This window comes from Salmo salar, chromosome ssa20 (assembly GCF_905237065.1).
Source record: "Salmo salar chromosome ssa20, Ssal_v3.1, whole genome shotgun sequence".
NCBI classification, from domain to species: Eukaryota; Metazoa; Chordata; class Actinopteri; order Salmoniformes; family Salmonidae; genus Salmo; species Salmo salar.
The window spans coordinates 85,523,781-85,551,084 of record NC_059461.1 but is presented as its reverse complement, the minus strand read 5'-3'; the positions used below and the strand labels follow the sequence as shown (position 1 = coordinate 85,551,084).

Genomic DNA, 27,304 nt, shown 5'->3' with positions numbered 1-27,304 from the left:
GTGTTGTGTGGTTGTGTATTTGTGTGTTATAACACAGGGCTGTGGACTATGTAGAGGGAAAGGCTGTGTGGGAGAATATCTATAGTTCTAGTGCTGTATATGAGCATCATACCTCTAGTATTACAGTTTCATTACAGATTCATATCAATCTGACATGGTTACAGTATGTGTGACGTTGTGTGTGAGGTATGATAACATCTAGGAGTCATTTTATGTAGGAGTCTTAAACAACGGTGCATCATCTTGACACCTTCACTATCCATCTATTCTCTTTCTCCAGCTTTCTCATTCACCCTCATCTCTTTATCACTGCCTCTCTTTCTCACTCATCTCCCCCTCATTGCATTCTCTCTCTCTCTCATCCCCCTTTCTCAATAAACTAATCTCTTGTGGATTGTAAAGGACAAACCTGCTGTTTCACTCCGTGTGTGTGTGTGTGTGTGTGTGTGTGTGTGTGTGTGTGTGTGTGTGTGTGTGTGTGTGTGTGTGTGTGTGTGTGTGTGTGTGTGTGTGTGTGTGTGTGTGTGTGTGTGTGTGTGTGTGTGTTCCAATGTGGCAGCTTCTACAGAGTATATTTGCTACTATGTATCCACATCGCATTCTCACTTCCAGTGCATTAACATAGAACTGCATCCATAATGTATTCCTACCAGTGGACTCAGAGATGCTGTTGTTCCATAAACTATGTTCCAAATGTTTGTTCCTGCCGTGACTCTCTGCTTTGGTCACTCTCGTGGCAAGGCTTGCTTTTTCATGAATTTCTATTGACTTTACCCATGAATAACCCAGTTAACCATGAATAACCCAGTTAACCATGAATAACCCAGTTAACCATGAATAACCCAGTTAACCATGAATAACCCAGTTAACCATGAATAACCCAGTTAACCGTGAATAACCCAGTTAACCGTGAATAACCCAGTTAACCATGAATAACCCAGTTAACCATGAATAACCCAGTTAACCATGAATAACCCAGTTAACCTTGAATAACCCAGTTAACCTTGAATAACCCAGTTAACCATGAATAACCCAGTTAACCTTGAATAACCCAGTTAACCTTGAATAACCCAGTTAACCTTGAATAACCCAGTTAACCATGAATAACCCAGTTAACCGTGAATAACCCAGTTAACCTTGAATAACCCAGTTAACCGTGAATAACCCAGTTAACCTTGAATAACCCAGTTAACCGTGAATAACCCAGTTAACCTTGAATAACCCAGTTAACCGTGAATAACCCAGTTAACCTTGAATAACCCAGTTAACCGTGAATAGCCCAGTTAACCGTGAATAACCCAGTTAACCATGAATAACCCAGTTAACCGTGAATAACCCAGTTAACCTTGAATAACCCAGTTAACCTTGAATAACCCAGTTAACCATGAATAACCCAGTTAACCTTGAATAACCCAGTTAACCATGAATAACCCAGTTAACCGTGAATAACCCAGTTAACCGTGAATAGCCCAGTTAACCGTGAATAACCCAGTTAACCGTGAATAACCCAGTTAACCATGAATAACCCAGTTAACCGTGAATAGCCCAGTTAAACCGCGAATAACCCAGTTAACCGTGAATAACCCAGTTAACCGTGAATAACCCAGTTAACCATGAATAACCCAGTTAACCATGAATAACCCAGTTAACCGTGAATAACCCAGTTAACCATGAATAACCCAGTTAACCGTGAATAGCCCAGTTAAACCGCGAATAACCCAGTTAACCGTGAATAACCGTGAATAACCCAGTTAACCATGAATAACCCAGTTAGAACCAAAGTGATGAAACTGAGATGAAACATTTTTTTCAACAGAGGCCTGTTTGCATGAGTGATCTTCACCATTCCAGGTTTGATCTGTCCTACAGCAAGTTACAGTATGACTGTCTGTTATCCGCTAGGAGCACACCTTGCTGCTATCCGCTAGGAGCACACCTTGCTGCTATCCGCTAGGAGCACACCTTGCTGCTATCCGCTAGGAGCACACCTTGCTGCTATCCGCTAGGAGCACACCTTGCTGCTATCCGCTAGGAGCACACCTTGCTGCTATCCGCTAGGAGCACACCTTGCTGCTATCCGCTAGGAGCACACCTTGCTGTTATCCGCTAGGAGCACACCTTGCTGCTATCCGCTAGGAGCACACCTTGCTGCTATCCGCTAGGAGCACACCTTGCTGCTATCCGCTAGGAGCACACCTTGCTGCTATCCGCTAGGAGCACACCTTGCTGCTATCCGCTAGGAGCACACCTTGCTGTTATCCGCTAGGAGCACACCTTGCTGCTATCCGCTAGGAGCACACCTTGCTGCTATCCGCTAGGAGCACACCTTGCTGCTATCCGCTAGGAGCACACCTTGCTGCTATCCGCTAGGAGCACACCTTGCTGCTATCCGCTAGGAGCACACCTTGCTGCTATCCGCTAGGAGCACACCTTGCTGCTATCCGCTAGGAGCACACCTTGCTGCTATCCGCTAGGAGCCCACCTTGCTGCTATCCGCTAGGAGCACACCTTGCTGTTATCCGCTAGGAGCACACCTTGCTGCTATCCGCTAGGAGCACACCTTGCTGCTATCCGCTAGGAGCACACCTTGCTGCTATCCGCTAGGAGCACACCTTGCTGCTATCCGCTAGGAGCACACCTTGCTGCTATCCGCTAGGAGCACACCTTGCTGCTATCCGCACACCTTGCTGCTATCCGCTAGGAGCACACCTTGCTGTTATCCGCTAGGAGCACACCTTGCTGCTCAACGGACATTGACTGTGCCCACTAGGCTAAACGGTCAGCCCTTCCCCTGCCTGGGAGGCACACAGCCAGCCACTCTTCAGGTCTCAGACGAGGACACCGTGGCAGCTTCTGTGCATACCTATCCTTTATTGCCTCTGTGTGCTGCACCAACTGCAAACACACACATATACCCCCCCCCCCACCAATGTGGTGCAAGGCTGATTTAAAAGTAATTTAATTACTGAAATGCAATTAATTCAGCACTCACTGGAATCAGAGGAGTGACACACACACACACACACACACACACACACACACACACACACACACACACACACACACACACACACACACACAAGCCGAGTTCACAGCCAGCTCATCATCAGAGATGAACAAATGATACGTCATGGGATTAATGGGATTAATAACAAAATATTGTTGTTCGGCTCAGTTTGATTCTATGACGCATACAAGCAAAGTGGAGAAAAAAATGTTTCCATTGGCTTTGGTGAAGGTGGTGTAAGCCTAGTGACCTAACTGGTTTTCTATTTTTTAATCATTTTTAACACTTCTTGATCATTTGCATTAGCATTGTCATTCATGTTTGTCAAAATGTGTGTCATGGCAAAATGTGTAGAATAGCAGGAAATTAGCTTTAAACTGCAACATTGTCTCTCAGCATCATGGCAAAATGTGTAGAATAGCATTATAAAACTCCAACTTTTTTCAACACTACTTGTGTTGAAAATGCAGGAAGTTAGCTGTTCAATAAACAACTATGTTTTCCTGGCCTGGAGGTTGGTGCCCCGGGGCCTGGGCGTGTGGTGCTGGGGTGGGAATTCAACCCTCTTATTATAACATAAAACACTTGAGAGAAGGAATTTCCAGTCAATACTAGGCGTAATCCATTTCAAGGACATTAGAGACCCAGAATATTGTAATTGTGTCTGTGTGTGTCCTCAACTGGCTATCGATGATGATACTGCCTTTAGTGAATAGATCAGAATTTTTGTTAGACTAATTGCATTACTCAGTACAGACAAAATTATCATAAAACACTAAGTGACAGAGAATATTCCTCGTGGTCGCCTAGTAACTTCATTTTTTTGCCATGGCATAAAACCGCACCTTTATAATGTGAAAACATGAACATATCACAAACTATGATAAAATCACCAATCGTCAAATCTAAACGTGAAAATGGCAGCAATCAAACCATTGATGTGTAACTGATATACACACAATTCTTTGAACATATTTTTGCGTATTTCAGAAGATGGTAAATATGCCTTACCGAACGGTATCGGGTTGTTAGTGTAGGGATGCTGTACGGTCTCTTGCGTCGCCTCGCTGCTTCTCTTCGCCGCCGCGGCAGGTCGCTACATACTTTCGCTCTTGTCCCACCCTCTCCACGCGCTGATTGGTTCTTCACTACCCTTCCTGTAAAACGACGCACTCTTTTGATTTCAGTACTTTTTTTTCTACTATCAATGTAAAAAAAATGGTATGCCTGGGATGGAGTTTGTCTGTGAGAGATGTCGTTTTTGTATTTTTTTGTTGTTGGCTAAATAAGCCTGTTGATGCTTTAGTTGTTTCGTGTAGAACGCCACATAATTGCTTGAACTAGTTGGGAGTTGTAGTTTTTATAGTTACTATGTCTTTATCACTGCCATAATTGGAGACGTAAGAAAGAACTACAACCGTCAAGCCATTTGGTGGACAGCTGAAAAAAACCTTGCCCAGACAGTTTGATCATACAGAAAACTTCCGTCTTTGAATGAGAAAAGAAAACACTCGGCTAGCTAATGCTTGTCACGGCAAATAAGCATACTTCGGTCTAAATTAGCACCATACCACGGTGTAAACAGGTATGTAGCTAAAGGCAACGTTACTATTTCACTAACTAACGTTAGAAAATCGTTTTTGTTTAGCTAGCTAACGTTTGTAACTTAGCTACCTTCCCGGATGATGAGTCCTACAAATTGGCTATGGCAACTAGCTACTATTTAGAAATTACCCTCACTGTTATTGAAGTATGTCTAGCTAACAGGTGATCATGATAGATAGATGTGTGTCGGTGGATTAGGACAATGAAATTACTAACTACAAGCAACGAAACTGTGGTTATTATATAGCTACGCTTTAATTAGCTAGTTAAGGTTTTTAGTCTGGTACTGCCAGTGGCAGGTGACACCCAGCTTGCTAAAGTAGCTAGTTAGCTAACAATCGACGAAACTTGTTTACGTAGCTAAGCGCTAGTTGGCTAACTAGCCTCGGTTCAGCTAGCTTACGTAACTGGTTGGCTACCGATTCCGTCAACGTCGCAAGGTAGCTGCTAGTTAGCCAGTCTCGGTCTGTCGAGACGGGACAAACTCTTTTCACCGCACTTCTATACAAAGTGATTTTCTTAGCAAGTTAGGAGAGCATTTTCCTAACCTTAACCTGTCGCCTAACCTGCTACGAAAAAGTCACTTGGTTATCAAAGTGGCGTGAACTGCGTTAGCCCTGTCAAGACAGAGTCTAGGGGTGTATTTATTCTGCTGATTCTGATGCAAATTGTCTCTTCAACGGAAGCGAACGAAACGAGTCATGTTAACCTTATGTTATGTTACCTGAATTTGTCCCATAGAAACTCTGGTGTTTGGACAAATGATTACACCGCAGTTTTCATCAAACGATGACATCATTATAATAAAATGTCATGAGGAGTTGGAAATGTAATTAGCTCATTTGAGAGACATCTGTTGTTGTGTTGTAACTGCTGTACATTTCTCCATAGCAGCTGGCTTATCTGATCAGTCAGCCGTCCACGCGCCTTACTTTATGTGACAAATGACTCTGTGGACATAAAATGAGGTTTAACATCCAGTAATAAACCTATAAATTTTTACAATGTGATTAAGGCATTACTGCCTGAAATAACATATTAATGGACTTAGATGTATAGCTTGGTCTTTGTACCATGACAGACAAGACAATTGAGACCGTCATGTTCTGCAGGCCAGTAGCCCATCTAATCAGGTATTGCCCACAGTAAAGTTGGCCAGATAATAGTCAACGGAGAGGAGCATAGTGTTAGGTAAGAAAGAATGTGTCCAATCCGTTTCCTTTCCTCAGCCATTGTCCCCCCACTCTTCACTGATGGGTGGAATGTGTCTAGTCTCACTATGGTGCCTTAAGGCTGCTATCAAGTCCTATCAAATCAGTGACCATAAAGGAAATGAGTCAAGAAATGGAAGCTTGTTGTGAGATTATTGGGACATGGCCTAAGGCAGGGGAGTCAAACTCATTCCACGGAGAGTCTAGTAAAAACCAAATCAAATCACATTTTATTGGTCACATACACATGGTTAGCAGATGTTAGTGTGAGTGTAGTGAAATGCTTGTGCTTCTAGTTCCGACAGTGCAGCAGTATCTAACAAGTTATCTAACAATTCCACAATAAATGCCTAATGCACACAAATCTAAGTAAAGGAATGGAATAAGAATATATAAATATGGATGATCAATGACAGAGCGGCATAGGCAAAATGCAATAGATATGAGATAAGTAATGCAAGATATGTAAACATGATTAAAGTGACTAGTGTTCCATTCCTTAAAGTGGCCAGTGATTTTAGTCTGTATGTAGGCAGCAGCCTCTGTTAGTGATGGCTGTTTAACAGTCTGATGGCCTTGAGATAGAAGCTGTTTTTCAGTCTCTCGGTCCCAGCTTTGATGCACCTGTACTGACCTCGCCTTCTGGATGATAGCGGGGTGAGCAGGCAGTGGCTCGGGTGGTTGTTGTCCTTGATGATCTTTTTGGCCTTCCTGTGACCGCTGTAGGTGTCACGGTATCTGTGGGTTTTCCTTTCAAATAACTCCTAGGCAACCAGGTGAGGGGAGTTCTTTACTAATTACTGACTTTATTTCATCAATCAAGTGCCGAGGGAGGAGTGGAAATCCGCTTCCACTCGGCCCTCCCTGGAATGAGTTTGACACATGTGGAGTCTCAGCAGTGCTCTAGGGAAAAGTTGTCCCTGTGTTCTGCTCCAGGATCAGTTTTCCCTGCCTCCATCCTGGTCTGAAAGGAATAAATAGGGGTGAAGCTGACCTGGGAGCAGTGCGCAGAGCAGCCACTAGCTATGGTTTTTATTAACACCCTCTGAAGACACTGCCTGCCTGGCCAGTAATAGAACTGTCACCTTTCGTCAGCTGGGGCTGAGTCATGGAATTGTAATGACAGAGGGAAAGAAACCGTCACTCAGTCGGGCTACTCAGTCAGTCAGTATGTGCGGAACAAGGGCTGCATTGACAGTCCGTCCCTGGCCTGTAATTGCATCCAGTTACACACAGTGAAGTGCTGTCTGGTAATGGCCCAGGGTGACGTCATACAGTAGATAATGCTGTTGAAAGTGTCAGTCAGAGCAGGAGGAAAGGGAACCTGATCATGCTTGTTCAGATACACAGGCAGGGCAGGTGTATGGTAGAGCTTAGGGTCTGTCTCTGTCTCTCCACAACCACTGCCCTGCACCACGTTTGACTTTGAACCGGAGCCAGATGGAATGTTTACCTGGTTATATGTCATCGCCCTCCAAGGCTAGACCTAGGACAGAAAAACAAGGCCTAAATTTAGACCTCAACCAGAAGCAATGAAAATAGCCTAAATGAGGTATTATAGTGATGAAGTAGGCTATGTAATGTTGGATTGTCTTTTCTGTCCTTTACCTCCCATTCTATCCCTCATACCCTTTCTCCCCCCGTCTTCTCTCCTCAGGTCCTGCCCCCCCCAGCCTTCTCTTCTCTGAGTGTTGTAGTGAGTGAATGAGGCGAGCCCTGCCCCGGTAGCAGCCTTCACTCCATATACAGACAGACATACAGAAACAGAAACGTTGGTCTCTGGACGAGGATGACAATGGAAGAGATGAAGAATGAAGCAGAGACAACCTCCATGGTTTCCATGACACTCTACACTGTGATGTATCCCGTCTTCCACGAGGTAAGGAGGAAAGGATTTGGTAAAGACAGGATGTAGTGTTTCTTGAATGGGGCCTGTGCGTGCTATGGTCTCTAAGGTTATAACACAAATGTAACTACCTTAGACACGAGGGAGGGAGGGATGGGGGGAGAGCTTGTGGTTGGATTGGAGAAATAGGGACAGGGTAAATGGTTCTCTATAAAATCTGTGTTGTGGAGAACGCGGACAGAATCACGGAATACAGACATAAAAACAGAATTCAGCAATATTCAAAAATGTATTGATGAACTAAATGTATTGAATTTATTTGAAAACGCATTCATTTGGCCAAGATTGTCATATGACATGAACAAAATGCATCAGGGATTCATACTTTCCTCCATCTTGCTGAAGAGGAAACGGTACAGGAACGCCCTTTCTGTGTGAGCGTGTTTGTCTACCACTTTGTGTTGCCGTTATCGATGATGCTAATGTAATGACAACTGTTTTTTTGTGGACTTAGAACTTCCAATTGTGTTGTTTTTCTATTAAATCAGTCTGATTTTGAGAGTGAGAACCTGAAATGAATCAGATTTTCAAGGGTCGTATAGTTGTCAGTTGGCAGGAAGATAAAAACAGAGGGAATGGAGACAGAGTGGAAGAAGAGGGGTAGTCACAGATCACAGAGAGAGCAGCGGGAGTTTGTGTTTAAAGGGGTGAGGGTGGTAGGGAAGAATAGAAGGGAAGAGCGAGGGATGGAGGAGTGATAATTACTGTGTGTAGCACCAGTGTCTCTCTGATGCAAAGGAGTTCCCTGTGGCCACTTTGATGTGGGGAGGTTGCTGTTTCACTGACTCAGCTAGTCCAGGTATTAGTCACACACGACTACTATCCTTCCGGGACCAAACAATTTATTCCCATTCAAAATCCTATTTTCCCTAATCGTAAACCCAAACTCCTAAACCTAACCATAAAATACCACTTTTCCTTGCGGGGACTGACAAAATGTCCCCACTTGTCAAAATGTTCCTGGTTTTACTCTCCTTGTAAGGACTCCTAGTACCCACAAGGAGAGTAAAACCAAAAACACACAGGCTTGTTTTGTTCAATGCTGTTTGTGTACCAGTGTACTGTAGTTTTTGTTGTTGTCTGCAGTGTTGGCTAATGAGATGGTTTTCCATGTGTGTAGCTACTAACTATGCAGTTTGAAGTGTTTTCATGTTGTGGTAATTAGTATTAGAGGTCGACCGATTATGATTTTTCAACGCCGATACCGATTATTGGAGGACCAAAAAACGATAATTATTTATTTATTTTTAAATTATTTTGTTATTTTATTTGTAATAATGACAATTACAACAATACTGAATGAACACTTATTTTAACTTAATATAATACATCAATAAAATCAATTTAGCCTCAAATAAATAATTAAACATGTTCAATTTGGTTTAAATAATGCAAAAACACAGAAGAAAGTAAAAGTGCAATATGTGCCATGTAAAAAAGCTAATGTTTAAGTTCCTTGCTCAGAACATGAGAACATATGAAAGCTGGTGGTTCCTTTTAACATGAGTCTTCAATATTCCCATTTAAGAAGTTTTCGGTTGTAGTTATTATAGGAATTATAGAACTATTTCTCTCTATACGATTTGTATTTCATATACCTTTGACTATTGGACGTTCTTATAGGCACTTTAGTATTGCCAGTGTAACAGTATAGCTTCCGTCCCTCTCCTCGCTCCTACCTGGGCTCAAACCAGGAACACATCGACAACAGCCACCCTCGAAGCAGTGTTACCCATGCAGAGCAAGTGACGTTTGAAACGCTATTAGCGCGCACCCCGCTAACTAGCTAGCCATTTCACATCGGTTACACCAGCCTAATCTCGGGAGTTGATAGGCTTGAAGTCATAAACAGCCCAATGCTTGAAGCATTCGCGAAGAGCTGCTGGCAAAACGCATGAAAGTGCTGTTTGAATGAATGCTTACGAGCCTGCTGCTGCCTACCACCGCTCAGTTAGACTGCTCTATCAAATATCAAATCATAGACTTAATTATAACATAATAACACACAGAAATACGAGCCTTAGGTCATTAATATGGTCGAATCCGGAAACTATCACGTTTATTCTTTCAGTGAAATACGGAACCGTTCTGTATTTTATCTAACGGGTGGCATCTATAAGTCTAAATATTCCTGTTACATTGCACAACCTTCAATGTTATGTCATAATTACGTAAAATTCTGGCAAATTAGTTTGCAACGAGCCAGGCGGCCCAAACTATTGCATATACCCTGACTCTGAGTACAATGAACGCAAGAGAAGTGATACAATTTCACCTGGTTAATATTGCCTGCTAACCTGGATTTCTTTTAGCTAAATATGGAGGTTTAAAAATATATACTTCTGTGTATTGATTTTAAGAAAGGCATTGATGTTTAGGGTTAGGTACATTCGTGCAACGATTGTGCTTTTTTCGCAAATGCGCTTTTGTTAAATCATCACCTGTTTGGCGAAGTCGGCTGTCTTTGTTAGGAAGAAATAGTCTTCACACAGTTCGTAACGAGCCAGGTGGCCCAAACTGCTGCATATACCCTGACTCTGTTGCAAGAGAAGTGACATATTTTCCCTAGTTAAAAGAATTTCATGTTAGCAGGCAATATTAACTAAATATGCAGGTTTAAAAATATATACTTGTCTATTGATTTTAAGAAAGGCATTGATGTTTATGGTTAGGTACACGTTGGAGCAACGTGTACCTAAGCGATTATATACAACGCAGGACAGGCTAGATAAACTAGTAATATCATCAACCATGTGTAGTTAACTAGTGATTATGATTGATAGATTTTTTTTTTTTAAGATAAGTTTAATGCTAGCTAGCAACTTACCTTGGCTTCTTACTGCATTCGCGTAACAGGCAGGCTCCTCGTGGAGTGCAATGTAAAGCAGGCGGTTAGAGCGTTGGATTAGTTAACTGTAAGTTTGCAAGATTGAATCCCCGAGTTGACAAGGTAAAAATCTGTCGTTCTGCCCCTGAACAAGGCAGTTAACCTACCGTTCCTAGGCCGTCATTGAAAATAAGAATGTGTTCTTAACTGACTTGCATAGTTAAATAAAGGTGCACATTTTTTGGGGTTGTAAATCGGCCAAATCGGTGTCCAAAAATACCGATTTCCGATTGTTCTGAAAACTTAATCGGCCCTAATTAATCGGCCATTCCGATTAATCGGTCGACCTCTAATTAGTATAGGTGTGTGCTTTCCTTGTTTGTGAGATGTGTGTATTCTATGTTAATTAGAAGATGGTATCTGTTTGTGAGATGTGTATATGCTATGTTAATTACAAGCTGGTATCTGTAAGAAGTTTTGATGCAGTGATAATGTGTTTACAGTTGGAGAGAGTGAACCTGTCGGCAGCACAGACCCTGAGGGCAGCGTTTATAAAGGTAAGGAGATGGAGGGACAGGGCAGCGTTTATACATGGAGAGGGACAGGGCAGCGTTTATACATGGAGAGGGACAGGGCAGCGTTTATACATGGAGAGGGACAGGGCAGCGTTTATACATGGAGAGGGACAGGGCAGCGTTTATACATGGAGAGGGACAGGGCAGCGTTTATACATGGAGAGGGACAGGGCAGCGTTTATACATGGAGAGGGACAGGGCAGCGTTTTATACATGGAGAGGGACAGGGCAGCGTTTTATACATGGAGAGGGACAGGGCAGCGTTTATACATGGAGAGGGACAGGGCAGCGTTTTATACATGGAGAGGGACAGGGCAGCGTTTATACATGGAGAGGGACAGGGCAGCGTTTATACATGGAGAGGGACAGGGCAGCGTTTATACATGGAGAGGGACAGGGCAGCGTTTTATACATGGAGAGGGACAGGGCAGCGTTTTATACATGGAGAGGGACAGGGCAGCGTTTATACATGGAGAGGGACAGGGCAGCGTTTATACATGGAGAGGGACAGGGCAGCGTTTTATACATGGAGAGGGACAGGGCAGCGTTTATACATGGAGAGGGACAGGGCAGCGTTTATACATGGAGAGGGACAGGGCAGCGTTTATACATGGAGAGGGACAGGGCAGCGTTTATACATGGAGAGGGACAGGGCAGCGTTTATACATGGAGAGGGACAGGGCAGCGTTTTATACATGGAGAGGGACAGGGCAGCGTTTTATACATGGAGAGGGACAGGGCAGCGTTTATACATGGAGAGGGACAGGGCAGCGTTTTATACATGGAGAGGGACAGGGCAGCGTTTATACATGGAGAGGGACAGGGCAGCGTTTATACATGGAGAGGGACAGGGCAGCGTTTATACATGGAGAGGGACAGGGCAGCGTTTATACATGGAGAGGGACAGGGCAGCGTTTATACATGGAGAGGGACAGGGCAGCGTTTATACATGGAGAGGGACAGGGCAGCGTTTATACATGGAGAGGGACAGGGCAGCGTTTTATACATGGAGAGGGACAGGGCAGCGTTTTATACATGGAGAGGGACAGGGCAGCGTTTTATACATGGAGAGGGACAGGGCAGCGTTTTATACATGGAGGGGGACAGGGCAGCGTTTATACATGGAGGGGGACAGGGCAGCGTTTATACATGGAGAGGGACAGGGCAGCGTTTATACATGGAGAGGGACAGGGCAGCGTTTATACATGGAGAGGGACAGGGCAGCGTTTTATACATGGAGAGGGACAGGGCAGCGTTTTATACATGGAGAGGGACAGGGCAGCGTTTTATACATGGAGAGGGACAGGGCAGCGTTTTATACATGGAGAGGGACAGGGCAGCGTTTTATACATGGAGGGGGACAGGGCATTTGAGTCGGGATAGAGGAGCTCACTTTGGTAAATTCTGAGTTCAATTCAAGATAACCGTCGACACGAAGAAAGACTGCTCTTCTAATAGCCCATTCCCACCATAACCAGCTGGAGAACTGTCTTGAATTCGCAGCAGGTGCAGGATCCATAGCTGCCTTCCTATCATAGAGGAAGCCTGAGCTGGAATGTGAAGCTAACTGAAACTGGCTCGCTTTAGAAAACCCAGAGTAGATCTAACTAGCTTTGTGAAATACCCCTATGAGTGGTTCCACTGTTCCACATTGATTCACATCTGATTGTCTTTGATTGACACTGTCTAACTTTGATCATGGGTCTGTGTTCTATTATCATACTGTTTTTGTGGTTGATTAGTAATGCCTGGTGTGTGTCTGCATATTTTCTGTGGCTGATTGTCCAGTGTTTCCCCTATTCATTTAGCGCTGCTGCTAAATCATTGCCGCCTCTCCAAAAGTATATATAAAAAACAAACAGATATAAAGTATGTGGAAAAGATAATGAAGCTATATATATATATTTTTTTTTTTAAGATGATTTTTCAGAACTAACAATTGCCAAAATAAAAATGAGAGTCAGGGTGAATCTACAATTCCCCAAATGTCATGGCATGGGGCCCCCATTGATTTTGTTTACGTTTGCAAAATGTGCAGAATTATAGGAAATTTGCTTTAAAATTGTTATTTTTTATTTTTTTTATCCCCATGACAAAATGCTAGGGGAAACATTGTTGTCATAGACTTATGTGTGTTCTGTGGTTGATTAGCAGAGACTGATGTGTGTTCTGTGGTTGATTGTCAGGCTGAGAAGGAGAACCCAGGGCTGACCCAGGACATCATCATGAAGATCCTGGAGAAGAAGAAAGTGGAGGTCAACTTCACTGAGTCACTACTGCGAATGGCTGCAGACGATGTGGAAGGTGTGTGTCTCTGTTCTGCAGTGAATAACCTAGTCCTAGATGATGTCAGGTATTGTGCATCTGTGTACAGTACTGTCTCTCTCCTCAGGATGGTGCTGTTTCTCCACTAATAAAACAACCGCTCCTTCCTGTGAGACATTTCTTCCCTCCAGGCTTGAATTTTCTCTCCTGCATGGCCTGATTGATGGTAGTAATGAATTCATGTGCACAGAATGAGAAGCTCAGCTATAGTTACACACGGACACACAGTCACACCGTGATGCGAGGGCCTTTGCTTCTGTTTGAATACTAAATAAACAGTGCCTTCAGAAAGTATTCATACCCCTTGATTTATTCCACATTTAGTTTTTACAGCCTGAACTCAAAATGGATTAAATAGATTTGTTTTCTCACCCATCTACACACAAGACCCCTTAATAACAAAGTAAATGCTTAGAATTAAAAAAATAAAAATAATAATTTGCAAATGTATAAAAATGAAATACAGAAATATCTCATTCACATAAGTATTACCACCCCTGAGTCAATTCATGTTCGAATTATCTTTGGCAGCGATTACAGCTGTGAGTCTTTCTGGGTAAGTCTAAGCGTTCTGCACACCTGGATTGTACAGTATTGATACATTATTCTTTAAAAAATCGTTAGTTGTTGATCATTGCTAGACAGCCATTTTCAAGTCTTGCCATAGATTTAAGATGATTTTTAAGTCAAAGCTGTAACTAGGCCACTCCGGAACATTCAATGTCATCTTGGTAAATAACTCCAGTGTAGATTTGGCCTTGTGTTATTGTCCTGCTGAATGAGGAATTTTCTCTCCGTGTCTGTTGGAAAGCAGACTGAACCAATGATTCCTCTCGTATTTTGCCTGTGCTTAGCTCTATTCTTTTTCTTTTTATCACAAACTCCCTAGTCCTTGCCGATGACAAGCGTACCCATAACATGATGCAGCCACCATCATGAAAATATGTAAAATGGTTCTCGTTGATGTGTTGTGCTGGATTTTCCCTGAACATAACACTATGTATTCAGGATGCAAAGTTAATTTCTTTGCCCCATTTTTTTGCAGTATTACTATAGTGCCTTATTGTGAACAGGATGCATGTTTTGGAACATTTTTATTCTGTACAGTCTTCCTTATTTTCCCTCTTTCAGTTAGGTTAGTATTGTGGAGTAACTACAATGTTGATTACAGCCATTAAACTCTTAACTGTTTTAAAGCCACCATTGGCCTCATGGTGAAATCCCTGAGCGGTTTCCTTCCTCTCCGGCAACTGAGTTAGGAAGGACACCTGTGTCTTTTGTAGTGACTGGGTGTATTGATACACCATCCAAAGTATAATTAGTAACTTCACCATGCTGAAATGGATATTCAATGTATTTTTTTATGTTTTTATCTACCAATAGGTGCCCTTCTTTGCGAGGCATTGGAAAACATCCCTGGTCTTTGTGATTGAATCTGTGTTTGAAATACACTGCTCAACTGATGGGACCTTACAGATAATTGTTTGTGTGGGGTACAGAGATGAGGTAGTCATTCAAAAATGATGTTAAACAATATAATTGCACACAGAGTGAGTCCATGCAACTTATTATGTAACTTGTTAAGCAAATATTTACTCCTGAACTTATTTAGGCTTGCCACAAGAAAGGGGTGACTCAAGATATGTTTTTCATTTTTAATTAGTATAATTTTGAAAAACATAATTTCACTTTGACATTATGGGTTATTGTGTGTCTACAAGTGACGCGACATTTTAAATTCAGGCTGTAACACAATGTGGGAAAAGCAAAGGGGTGTGACTACATTCTGATGGCACTGTACCTCCTGCTGTCAGCAAGGTTACACTGCTGTGCCACCTTTTTCTAACTTTCTCCACACACTCAAAGTAGTGTGTGTGAATGCGCACACACAGACTGTTTTCTGGGTGGGGATGTTCTGTCAGGGCCTTTTGAATGTTCTCTACATTCCACCGCTTCTTGTTGACCTGACTGTCTCCATGGTGACTAAGGCTGTGGCTCTCTTCCTGTGTGTGTGTGTGTGTAGAGTTCATGATTGACAGGCCTGAGCAGGAGTTCCAGGACTTGAATGACAAGGCTCGGGCACTCAAACACATCCTCAGCAAGATCCCAGACGAGATCAACGACAGAGTACGCTTCTTACAGACCATCAAGTCAGTACACACTCGCTTGCAGACCTCCTAGCACACCCTCAGTGATGTGATTAACACTTCACAAGCACACAGTTCTCCAAGAACACACTCATTCTCTTGTTCCCATTTTCTTTCCAATGTAATACTAAGTCTCAAGTAGTACACACACTTCTTCTCCCCCAGACTTATTCTTTCAGGGCTTCTTTCTGTCTTGGCTCAATTGGCCAGTTCTCAAATTGAATTTGTGTTTCTTGAGTCACTCTAAGTAACTTTGTCAGTGGAATATTTAGGAAAAAATAAATTTGGAACATAGTAGAATTCTGCTGTATTTAAAGGGGAAAAGTGAGAGGGAAGAGAGGAGAAGAATGAGAGTCTGAGAGTAAGAGGTTCTAGAAAGGAGGTAAGGATGGAGGGAAGGTGAAGGAGTAAGAGAGGTGAGATGGTTCAAGATGTCTGACTGCTGTTGGACCAAGGAGTGAGAGGTGACATGGTTCAAGATGTCTGACTGCTGTTGGACCAAGGAGTGAGAGGTCACATGGTTCAAGATGTCTGACTGCTGTTGTAGTCATTGTCCACAGACAGGGCCTAAAATGAACACCTGCCAAATGCGGGTAGATGTCCATTTCACCAGCCACGGTGGACTAAAGAACTAAGAATCCTATATAGCCTATTCCACCTGGTGCTGAAACTCTGCACGTGAAGAACTGAGTGAAAGATTCAGCCATAGAAGTTGGTCTAATTTACTTGAAACTGAAGTTAAATTTTGTCCTTGTGTTTCTTGACTATTTACATTGTTTTGTTTACAAGCTAGGTTGTTTTTCTATGTTTGAGTTTCAACTGCTAGAGAAGACAAAGCTTGTACTAGTCAGACTCGGTCTCACAGGGACAAACATGACTCAGAGTTGGCTACCACGGTAACCTCCGGCCCTTAAAGGGGCAGGTGAAAATGTTTGTCTCGTGAGATCTTGGTTAAAAGACTCAAGTCACAAAGAATGTACTGAAATAATGTAGTACATTGCTTCTTACTAGTAATACATGTATTGTTTTAGAAACATTTCAAAGCATGCTCATCTGTTTTGTGTTTTGTTGGTGTAATTTTAGAAGGAAAAAATGATATATTTTGAGTGGTAGAAAATCTGAATGGCTGGTAGATTTTAAAATCTACCTGACACATTGGCCGGTGGACCAAAAAGTAATTTTTATGCTCTGTGCACAGAGATATTGCCAGCGCCATCAAGGAACTCCTGGACACAGTCAACACTGTCTTCCGAAAATACCAGTACCAGAACCGACGGGTGAGAACTACACACACACTACACACACACTACACACACACTACACACACACTACACACACACTACACACACACTACACACACACACACTACACACACACACACTACACACACACACTACACACAGACTACACACACACACTACACACAGGCCGATTTAGATATCTTCTTCTTTCTTTCTCCCTCGGCTGTCAGCAGAGTTTGAGACGTTCTTGTGTTTTTTCCTCTCCATTATCTTCTGTAAGAGTGAAAAGCCTCTGTTGTTTTCCCAGGCACTGGAACACCAAAAGAAAGAGTTTGTGAAATACTCCAAGAGCTTCAGCGACACACTTAAAACCTACTTCAAAGATGGAAAGTAAGAACCTTATCACCTCCTTTATGTTTCTACCCAGCTGTTCTCTTCCATGGCCCGTACAATATATCACCCATACCGGTTTACATCTGGCCCGTACAATATATCACCCATACCGGTTTACATCTGGCCCGTACAATATATCACCCATACCGGTTTACATCTGGCCCGTACAATATATCACCCATACCGGTTTACATCTGGCCCGTACAATATATCACCCATACCGGTTTACATCTGGCCCGTACAATATATCACCCATACCGGTTTCACATCTGGCCCGTACAATATATCACCCATACCGGTTCACATCTGGCCCGTACAATATATCACCCATACCGGTTTCACATCTGGCCCGTACAATATATCACCCATACCGGTTTCACATCTGGCCCGTACAATATATCACCCATACCGGTTTCACATCTGGCCCGTACAATATATCACCCATACCGGTTTTACATCTGGCCCGTACAATATATCACCCATACCGGTTTTACATCTGGGCCGTACAATATATCACCCATACCGGTTTCACATCTTGCCCGTACAATATATCACCCATACCAGTCCTCCACTGCCCCCGACAGCCCAACTCCAGTCCTTCACTGCCCCCGACAGAACACATTTTTATTGTAGCGCTGGACAAACTCACCTGATTCAACTCTTCGAGGTCTTAATGATTAGTTGGCAAGTTAAATCAGGTGTGCTTGTCCGGGGCTGCAACAAAAATGTGTACTGCAGGTCAGGCCTACGAGGGTGTAGTTAATCTGTTCCCCGTCAGTTGAAACTTGTTTCACCTCACTTTTAGTTTTATGTCCCTATATCTAAAAAAATAGCAAAAAAGTTGAAATGATTGAGTGGCAGGTTGGTGTGAAATCTGTATGTGCTGTGTCAGCACCATGGACAGAGCACGTCGAGGAGTGTTTGTGTGTAGGGAGGGTCATGGACAGAGCACGTCGAGGAGTGTTTGTGTGTAGGGAGGGTCATGGACAGAGCACGTCGAGGAGTGTTTGTGTAGGGAGGGTCATGGACAGAGCACGTCGAGGAGTGTTTGTGTGTAGGGAGGGTCATGGACAGAGCACGTCGAGGAGTGTTTGTGTGTAGGGAGGACCATGGACAGAGCACGTCGGGGAGTGTTTGTGTGTAGGGAGGGTCATGGACAGAGCACGTCGAGGAGTGTTTGTGTGTAGGGAGGGTCATGGACAGAGCACGTCGAGGAGTGTTTGTGTGTAGGGAGGGTCATGGACAGAGCACGTCGAGGAGTGTTTGTGTGTAGGGAGGGTCATGGACAGAGCACGTCGGGGAGTGTTTGTGTGTAGGGAGGGTCATGGACAGAGCACGTCGAGGAGTGTTTGTGTGTAGGGAGGGTCATGGACAGAGCACGTCGAGGAGTGTTTGTATGTAGGGAGGGTCATGGACAGAGCACGTCGAGGAGTGTTTGTGTGTAGGGAGGGTCATGGACAGAGCACGTCGAGGAGTGTTTGTGTGTAGGGAGGGTCATGGAAGCCACTGGGCGGTTAGGTTTGTCTCCTTTGTATTTCCATTAAAATCGGGGGGAAAACGCTGCCCATCTGTGATAGGCTACTTGAATAACGAGACACGCCTCCGTCTGTAGTATTTACTGCAGATGCATCATTTTGGTTCCCAGAAGTTCTGCGTTGTGTCCAATGCCTTCACCCAAGCAGTATTCCCACTGGTAGCATGTTATTGATAGAACCAGAGGGTTCTCTAGGCATCATCAAGCATGGAGCATTTTGAAATGCACTGCTCTGTGGAAAGAAAGAACAAGTTGTATTGGTGGTGCATTCACATAGGCTGTTTGCCAAATCATATCAACAGTTTATTGGTCACATACACATGGTTAGCAGATGTTAATGTGAGTGTAGCGAAATGCTTGTGCTTCTAGTTCCCGACCATGCAGTAATATCTAACAAGTAATCTAACAATTTCACAACAACTACCTTGTACGCACAAGTGTAAAGGAATTAATAAGAATATATAAATATATGGATGAGCGATGGCCGAACGGCATAGGCAAGATGCAGTAGATGGTATAGAGTACAGTATATACATATGAGATGGGTAATGTAGGATATGTAGACATTATTAAAGTGGCGTTGTTTAAAGTGAATAGTAAAACCTTTATTAAATCAATTTATTAAATGTATTAAAGTGGCCAGTGATTTTAGTCTGTATGTAGGCAGCAGCCTCTCTGTTAGTGATGGCTGTTTAACAGTCTGATGGCCTTGAGATAGAAGCTGTTTTTCAGTCTCTCGGTTCCAGCTTTGATGCATCTGTACTGACCTCACCTTCTGGATGGTAGCAGGGTGATTAGGCAGTGGCTCAGGTGGTTGTTGTCCTTGATGATCTTTTTGGACATCCTGTGACATCGGGTGCTGTAGGTGTCCTGGAGGGCAGGTATTTTGCACCCAGTGATGCGTTGTGCAGACCTCACTACCCTCTGGAGAGCCTTACGGTTGTGGGCAGAGCTGCTGCCCGTACCAGGCGGTGATACAGCCTGACAGGATGCTCTCGATTGTGCATCTGTAAAAGTTTGAGTTTTTTAGGTGACAAGCTGAATTTCTTCAGCCTCATGAGGTTGAAGAGGCGCTGTTGTGCCTTCTTCACCATGCTGTCTGTGTGGGTGGACCATTTCAGTTTGTCCGTGATGTGTACGCCGAGGAACTTAACTTTCCACCTTCTCCACTACTGTCCTGTCGATGTGTATGGGGGGCGATTACCTTATCTATCTTGTTGTAGCCTATATTCATTACCAAAACGGCCTTGCTTTACTGTGTAGGGAGCTGTCCATGGTGCTGATACAGCGGAGATGGGTTACAGATTTCACGCCAACCTGTCACTTCAAAAGCACTCAATGGTCTGAGTCTGCATTTTAACTTTGTTTGTGGTATAGAGTGATATAAGCAGAAATCAATCATTATTTCTGTTTATTGTGGTATAGCGTGATAGAAGCAGGAATTAATAATTATTTGTGTTTATTGTGGTATAGCGTGATAGAAGCAGGAATTAATAATTATTTGTGTTTATTGTGGTATAGCGTGATAGAAGCAGGAATTAATAATTATTTGTGTTTATTGTGGTATAGCGTGATAGAAGCAGGAATTAATAATTATTTGTGTTTATTGTGGTATAGCGTGATAGAAGCAGGAATTAATAATTATTTGTGTTTATTGTGGTATAGCGTGATAGAAGCAGGAATTAATAATTATTTGTGTTTATTGTGGTATAGCGTGATAGAAGCAGGAATTAATAATTATTTGTGTTTATTGTGGTATAGCGTGATAGAAGCAGGAATTAATAATTATTTGTGTTTATTGTGGTATAGCGTGATAGAAGCAGGAATTAATAATTATTTGTGTTTATTGTGGTATAGCGTGATAGAAGCAGGAATTAATAATTATTTGTGTTTATTGTGGTATAGCGTGATAGAAGCAGGAATTAATAATTATTTGTGTTTATTGTGGTATAGCGTGATAGAAGCAGGAATTAATAATTATTTGTGTTTATTGTGGTATAGCGTGATAGAAGCAGGAATTAATAATTATTTGTGTTTATTGTGGTATAGCGTGATAGAAGCAGGAATTAATAATTATTTGTGTTTATTGTGGTATAGCGTGATAGAAGCAGGAATTAATAATTATTTGTGTTTATTGTGGTATAGCGTGATAGAAGCAGGAATTAATAATTATTTGTGTTTATTGTGGTATAGCGTGATAGAAGCAGGAATTAATAATTATTTGTGTTTATTGTGGTATAGCGTGATAGAAGCAGAATTCAGTATAATTCTTTGTTTTTTGCCTGGTGTACTGTTTAGTTGACCATGTGACTGTGTGGCAGAAACGATACTTGGCATTTTCAGGGTTGTTTAATCATTCCCATTACCATTCACTGTGAAATCACATTTAGGCTTGATTCTCTGAAGCCTGACATTTCGACAGATCAAAGCACTGTATCAATCCCAGCGTTGCCATGGTTTCCTGTGACTGACACCGCCTTCCCTGTGTGTCCCTGTCTCTCTCTGTCCCGCTTGTTTCCAGGGCGATAAACGTGTTTGTCAGCGCGAACAGGCTCATCCACCAAACCAACCTAATCCTCCAGACCTTCAAGACTGTGACATAGATGGGGTTAACCACACTAACCCAGGCTTTTAACAGAGGACAGGAAACCCTTTATATATACAATGTTAAGATTCTGCTTTTGGGACTGTATCATTTCTAAGTCTTGCTTCATGGGGGGGGGGTCATTTAGAGTTACAGGGGGTCAGACTATAATTGCCAGAGTTTTTTTTAAATATTGTTGTATTTTTTTTCCCCACCACGATCATGCTCCCGCCACAGAGTATCTGATGTCAATGCTCCTCTTTTTCTCCGTCTCTTCCCCAACCCCCTCTCTCGTCCTTGCACTTTCTCTCGCTCTCTCACTCTGTCCATGTGAAAGCCAAAACACCGGGCCTTAACATGGCCATTGAGGCATTCCTAAAGCAGAGTGTAAATACAGGGACTTTTGTTTTTCTCTCATTCTAACTTCAACAATGAGACATGATGGTGTATATTTAACAGATATTTGGTCGCAGAATGTTCAAATAAAACGTTTAAACATTTTGGAAAGATTTTAAAATGGTCTTTTGCTTTTGTCATTTTACATGTAATATAGGTCTGTCTTTTTGCTCTGTGTAACAGTGGATTTGCCATGGTGGAGTTTAGGAGCTATTCTGGCTCGGTACCCGTTTCTAGCACTCGGCCATTCTGAAAACGTTTTTTTTTCTTATTTTATTGTTGAAGTCTTGGAGACCTAATTTTGGATCCTGTTGCCATTGATGGCTGCTGTGATCAGATTATTCCAGGCCATTAGCCTTTAAGTGATATGGACGAATCAGCCATGACACTGGAATGTGTGTGTTTAAATGATACCCAACAGAGTATCAGTGTTTTATTTGACTGTGTTAGGTGTAAAAGTGTTAAGGGCAGCTCGACTATGTAAAGAGGGGTACGGGAGTAACAAATACATTTTGGAAACTGTCAATGTTCTCTCCACCCCCATCATATGTGTGTGTTCGTAGGTGTCTGCATGTGTTGGAGGGATTGTTAAAGCGATTGGTGAATTACTGTGTTGCTATGCTGAGCATGTTACTGTATGGTATACGTGTGAGACAGAGCACTGTGTGTGTGTGTGTGTGGGGGGGAGGTTAATTGTACCCTGGTCTAAGATAAGCTCTTCTCCGGTGTCCGATCTGAATAGACCAGAGAAACTGCCTGCTGGACACACAAACAAGCCTCACTCTCACGACGTGGTTGCCAGGAGACTCCAGGCTTTGAGAGGCATAATAAAATCAGAGAGTGTTTGTGGGGTGAGGGGGGGGGGGGCTTTCTTTGCCACTGTTATGGCTACTGTTGGTAGTTAACTCTTTGGCAGTGTCTGTTACGGTACTGGAGGAGTCTTAGTGTTGGATGCACCGACGCTTATTCCAACCTTGTACTATACTTCAACTAAGTGATGTGAGGAGAAAACGCACACTGTCAAGGTTAGAAAGGGAAGAACAAACTGGGAAAAACATTCAGACAGTCTTGGAGAAAATGGGGGATCAATTAAAACTTACTTCAAACCAACGCTACATGAAAGACTTGTCTGTAGTGCCTTACTTAGTGGTGTGAAAGCACCTCTGAAGAACTCTGGACCCCTTAAGGACACCTGGGAGAGGAGACCCGGTCATGCACACAGGGTGATGTGAGCAGAGAACCATCTGACTGAGCTGGTATGTTTGAAAGTAGCTGTAGGCATGTGTAGAAGGTATGTTTTGGTTTGGTTACTATTATGGTTCAGGTCAGGGTTGTGCTCAATTCAGAACTGATACATGTCAATTCATGAATTTGAATTGGAGTCGTAAACAGGATACAGAATTTCAATTAAAGGAAACATGCTGGATATATATATACAGATATAAACGCAACATGCAACAATTTCAAAGATTTTACTGAGTTACAGTTCATAAGGAAATCAGTCAATTGAAATAAATGAATTAGGCCCTTATCTATGGATTTCACATGACTGGGCTGCACCCACAATAGGGCTTTAATACAGACAGAAATACTCCTCAGGAACCCACCTCACCTCAGACGATCCCGCAGGTGAAGAAGCCGGATGTGGAGGTCCTGGGCTGGCGTGGTTACACAGGTCTGTGGTTGTGAGGCCGGTTGAACATACTGCCAAAGTCTCTAAAATGACTTTGAAGGCAGCTTATTGTAGAGAAATGAACATTCAAGTCTCTGCCAACAGCTCTGGTGGACATTACTGCAGTCAGCATGGCAATTGTACTCTCCTCAAAACTTGAGACAACTGTGGCATTTTAAAGCGGCCTTTTCTTGTCCCCAGCACAAGCTGCACCTGTGAAGCTGTTGAATCAGCTTCTTGATATGCCACACCTGTCAGGTGGATGGATTATCTTGGCGAAGGAGAAATGCTCACTAACAGGGATATAAACAAATTTGTGCACAACATTTGAAAGAAATGAGCTTTTTGTGCGAATGTAACATTTCTGGGATCTTTTATTTCAGCTCTTGAAACATGGGACCAACACTTTACATGTTGCGTTTATATTTTGTTCAATGTAGAATTGAATTCAGTGAAATTCAATGAAATTACAGTAAATGCCACTGCTATTCTATAGTAGGTGTTGTCTATGTAAATATACATTTTGTACATAAAACATCAAATATATTATATACATGCAAATAAAATATTTATGAAACAATAGATTTTCAGGACAAACTCTTAAAATGAATGATGACGGAAAACAAAACCTGTATGTGAATATTATTTATGTTCACATAGTTATATTTCATTAATCAGTTAAATGTTGTTCAGTATGGGAGAAAACAAAAGTACATTTCCCAGAATGCATTAGTTTAACCCTCAAGTTGACCCTAAAGCCTTCTAAAAAGAACCCAATCAAATGAAATTGTTGGTTGAAATATTATTGGCTATTCTAAGAACTAAGGTTAAAAGAGAATATGAATGATGTTTTCACAGAAAAGTGATATATTCTTTGGTATCTGGAAGTGTGACCTGTCAGATTCAATTAAACTCTCATGTTCTATGACTGAGTGGAATTTATTTGAATTGCACTGAATTAAATTTGACTTCCTGTTACTCAAATTCAAATTCTACATCCTGTGGTGTGTGGCAAATTCAATTTGAATTTCAACTCATGAGTTGAATGGGAGTCAATTCTAAAATTCAGAATTGACCACAACCCTGGTTCAAGTAGATCGAATTGCTGGAATGATCACCACATTGCTACTGAAGTGACACTGCCACACAGTGCGCTTTCATTTATTCACAGGTTTAAAGGCCCGTTGTAATCAAAAATGTGATTTTTCTATATTTCCACACTATGAGCTTGGAATAATAATGTGAAATTGTAAAAATGATGATAATGCCTTTTTAGTGTAAGAGCATTTTGAAAACACCGCCTGACATTTCTGCCTGTTTAGGTAGGATGGAGTTTTGGCCTGCCTGGTGACATCACCAGGTGGTAAATTAGTTAATAGACCAATAAGAAAGAGAGTTCCAATCTCTCTGCCAATAACAGCTAGTTTTCAGTTCATCCCCCCCCTTCAGACCACTCCCAGACAATACTTGCACAATCTTTGCATGAGAAATAGCTCTTTGCTAAGAAGATATTTTTGTTTCTTTTTTACCATTTTAATCTAAAACAATCACGGTAAGGTACGTAATTGTTACCCAGAAATGATTTGATATTGATATAAAATGTTTGCGTTGGACCTTTAAGCTCAGCAGGGGTTGAACCCTTGTTTTTCTCTACCTCTCAAACTTCGTCATTCTGCTGCCATGACAACACTGAGCAGTACATATAGACTGTTTTACTGTAGAGTGAGTATGATTGGCTTAGAGCAGATTGCTTTCTCGCGTAGCTCGTAGAGATATGAGTGATTTATACGGTAGTTGACACTGTATCTATGCAATCACAAATACACAATCCTTCCAATAGCTGTCTGTGCTTTCCTCCTTGCACACACCCCTGTCTGGAACCTTTATATGATTGACAGCTAGCTGTTATCCTGTCTGAGTGGAAACCACGGAGACCAAGATGGAGGCGGGACCACTGGAGAGCAGGCTGAGTATGGAGGACTATGAGAAACTGCAGAGCCTCTTTCTGGTGAGTGGGTATGGGTACGGAAATGACACAGTAGACATACAGCCCCGTTGATCTGTGATGACCTCTGTTGTAGGGTGACAGTGAAGCAGGCGTGTCCTTCTCCAGGGCAGAGTTTATAGAACAAGCTTGGTCTGCAGTGAGACGTGGCTCCAGGGAGGAGTACGGCCTCCTATTCGACAGTGTTGTCGTCACTCAGGAGCAGCGTAGCCTGCTATTGGACAGTGCTGACGAGCGAGGGGAGAGGAGAGTAGACTGGGAGAGGCTGACTTCCTTCCTGCTGTTAGGGCTGTCAGAAAAAGAGGAGAATGAACGGGCTGCCACCGTGCCTCGCTGGCAGCCTCCACTAACGCTGACCCCGCCACACCGTGACCCTGTCCAACAGGTAACACGAAGCTCCAGCCTATCAACTCACAATGCTGTAATGGTGCTAATAATTCATAATGAAACAATGGAATAATGAAGTAATATAAAATGCATATAAGCATTTAATGTTATTCTCCATTGGTGGTTGTGTATACACTATCTGTTGACATCTCTATGGTTACCCCAGGTGGTGTACCTGCGTAGCTCAAGCCGGTACCTGTCGGTGAGTAAGGGGGGCACGCTGGGGGTGTGGGCGGGGGAGGACTTTGCCCTTCTCCAAACACACCGCCTCCACAACGACTCTGTCAGGCCCAAAGATCTCTGGGTAACTGCTATGGTGGTGCTGCACAACGTACACAAGGTCCAGTCCAACTCAGCCAATCAATCAATCAATTAATCAATCAGTCAGTCAGTCAGTCAATGGGATGACCTGCCTCCATCCCTATCATCCTATCCTCTTCTCTCTCTCTCTGTATCTCTCTCTCTCTCTCTCTCTCTCTCTCTCTCTCTCTCTCTCTGTGTGTCTCTCTCTCTCTCTCTCTCTCTCTCTCTCTCTCTCTCTCTCTCTCTCTCTCTCTCTCTCTCTCTCTCTCTCTCTCTCGCTCTCTCTCAGATAGCTGTGTCATTCACCAGTAAGGAGCTGTGTTTCTATGACTTGCTGTCCAAGCAGCAGTTTAGCTGCCAGTATAAACTCCAGGGTCTGAGATACGCCCCTCTCAGTCTGGACTACTGGTTTCACCCCACTTACCCTGCCCAGGCTGTACTCACCATGGGAGACACGGGGGGACAGGTGAGAGGGGAGGAGGAGAAATGGGTACAGGTGGGAGAGGAGGGGGAGAGACGGGGGCAGGTGAGAGGGGAGGGGGAGAGACAGTGGGACAGGTGAGAGAGAGGGGAGAAACAAGGGGACATGTGAGAGGGAATGGGGAGAGACAGGTGAGAGGGGAAGGGGAGAGACAGGTGGTTAGGTGAGAGACGGGGAGGTGAGAGGGGACGGTGAGAGACATAGGGGGACAGGGGATGGGGGAGAGGTGAAAAACGGGGAGTGTGAGAGACAGGAGGACAGGTGGGAGGGGAGTGTGAGAGACAGGAGGACAGGTGAGAGGGGAGGGGGAGAGACAGGAGGACAGGCTAGCGGGGAGGGGGAGAGACAGGAGGACAGATGAGAGGAGAGGGGGAGAGACAGGAGGACAGATGTGAGGAGAGGGGGAGAGACAGGGGGACAGGTGAGAGGGGAGGGGGAGAGACAGGAGGACAGGTGACAGGGGAGGGTGAGAGACGGGGACAGGTGAGAGGGGAGGGGGAGAGACAGGGGGACAGGTAGGAGGGGAGGGTGAGAGACAGGGGGACATGTGAGAGGAGAGTGGGTGAGACAGGGGGACAGGTGAGAGGGGAGGGGAGAGACAGGAGGACAGGTGAGATGGGAGGGGAGAGACAGGTGGACAGGTGGGAGAGGGGAAGGGGAGAGACAGGGGGACAGGTGCGGGGAGGGGGAGAGACAGGTGGACAG

The 27,304-nt window shown here is 43.4% G+C and overlaps 3 protein-coding genes across 4 annotated transcripts in view; 2 read left to right on the top strand and 1 right to left on the bottom strand.

Moving 5' to 3' along the window:
* neus (Neuroserpin) overlaps positions 1-4,137 on the bottom strand; it is a 59,924-nt gene extending 55,787 nt beyond the window's left edge. The window contains exon 1 of one of the 2 annotated variants that reach the window (XM_045702912.1): positions 4,019-4,137. The gene's annotated coding sequence lies outside the window, so the exon portion shown is untranslated. 2 annotated transcript variants of the gene reach the window in all.
* Positions 4,138-4,218: 81 nt separating this feature from the next.
* LOC106581438 (programmed cell death protein 10) lies at positions 4,219-21,872 on the top strand. Its single transcript, XM_014163501.2, has 8 exons — positions 4,219-4,592; positions 7,481-7,702; positions 11,060-11,113; positions 13,318-13,435; positions 15,480-15,606; positions 16,802-16,880; positions 17,152-17,234; positions 21,293-21,872. The coding sequence occupies exons 2-8, from the start codon at positions 7,613-7,615 to the stop codon at positions 21,372-21,374; spliced, it is 633 nt and encodes a 210-aa protein (XP_014018976.1). The 5' UTR covers positions 4,219-4,592; positions 7,481-7,612; the 3' UTR covers positions 21,375-21,872.
* Positions 21,873-22,143: 271 nt separating this feature from the next.
* LOC106581435 (WD repeat-containing protein 49) overlaps positions 22,144-27,304 on the top strand; it is a 38,238-nt gene continuing 33,077 nt past the window's right edge. The window contains 5 exon segments of the mRNA XM_045704027.1: positions 22,144-23,007; positions 25,322-25,431; positions 25,505-25,813; positions 25,982-26,155; positions 26,408-26,584. Of these exon segments, the coding sequence (XP_045559983.1) occupies positions 25,363-25,431; positions 25,505-25,813; positions 25,982-26,155; positions 26,408-26,584 (729 nt within the window). The 5' untranslated portion in view covers positions 22,144-23,007; positions 25,322-25,362.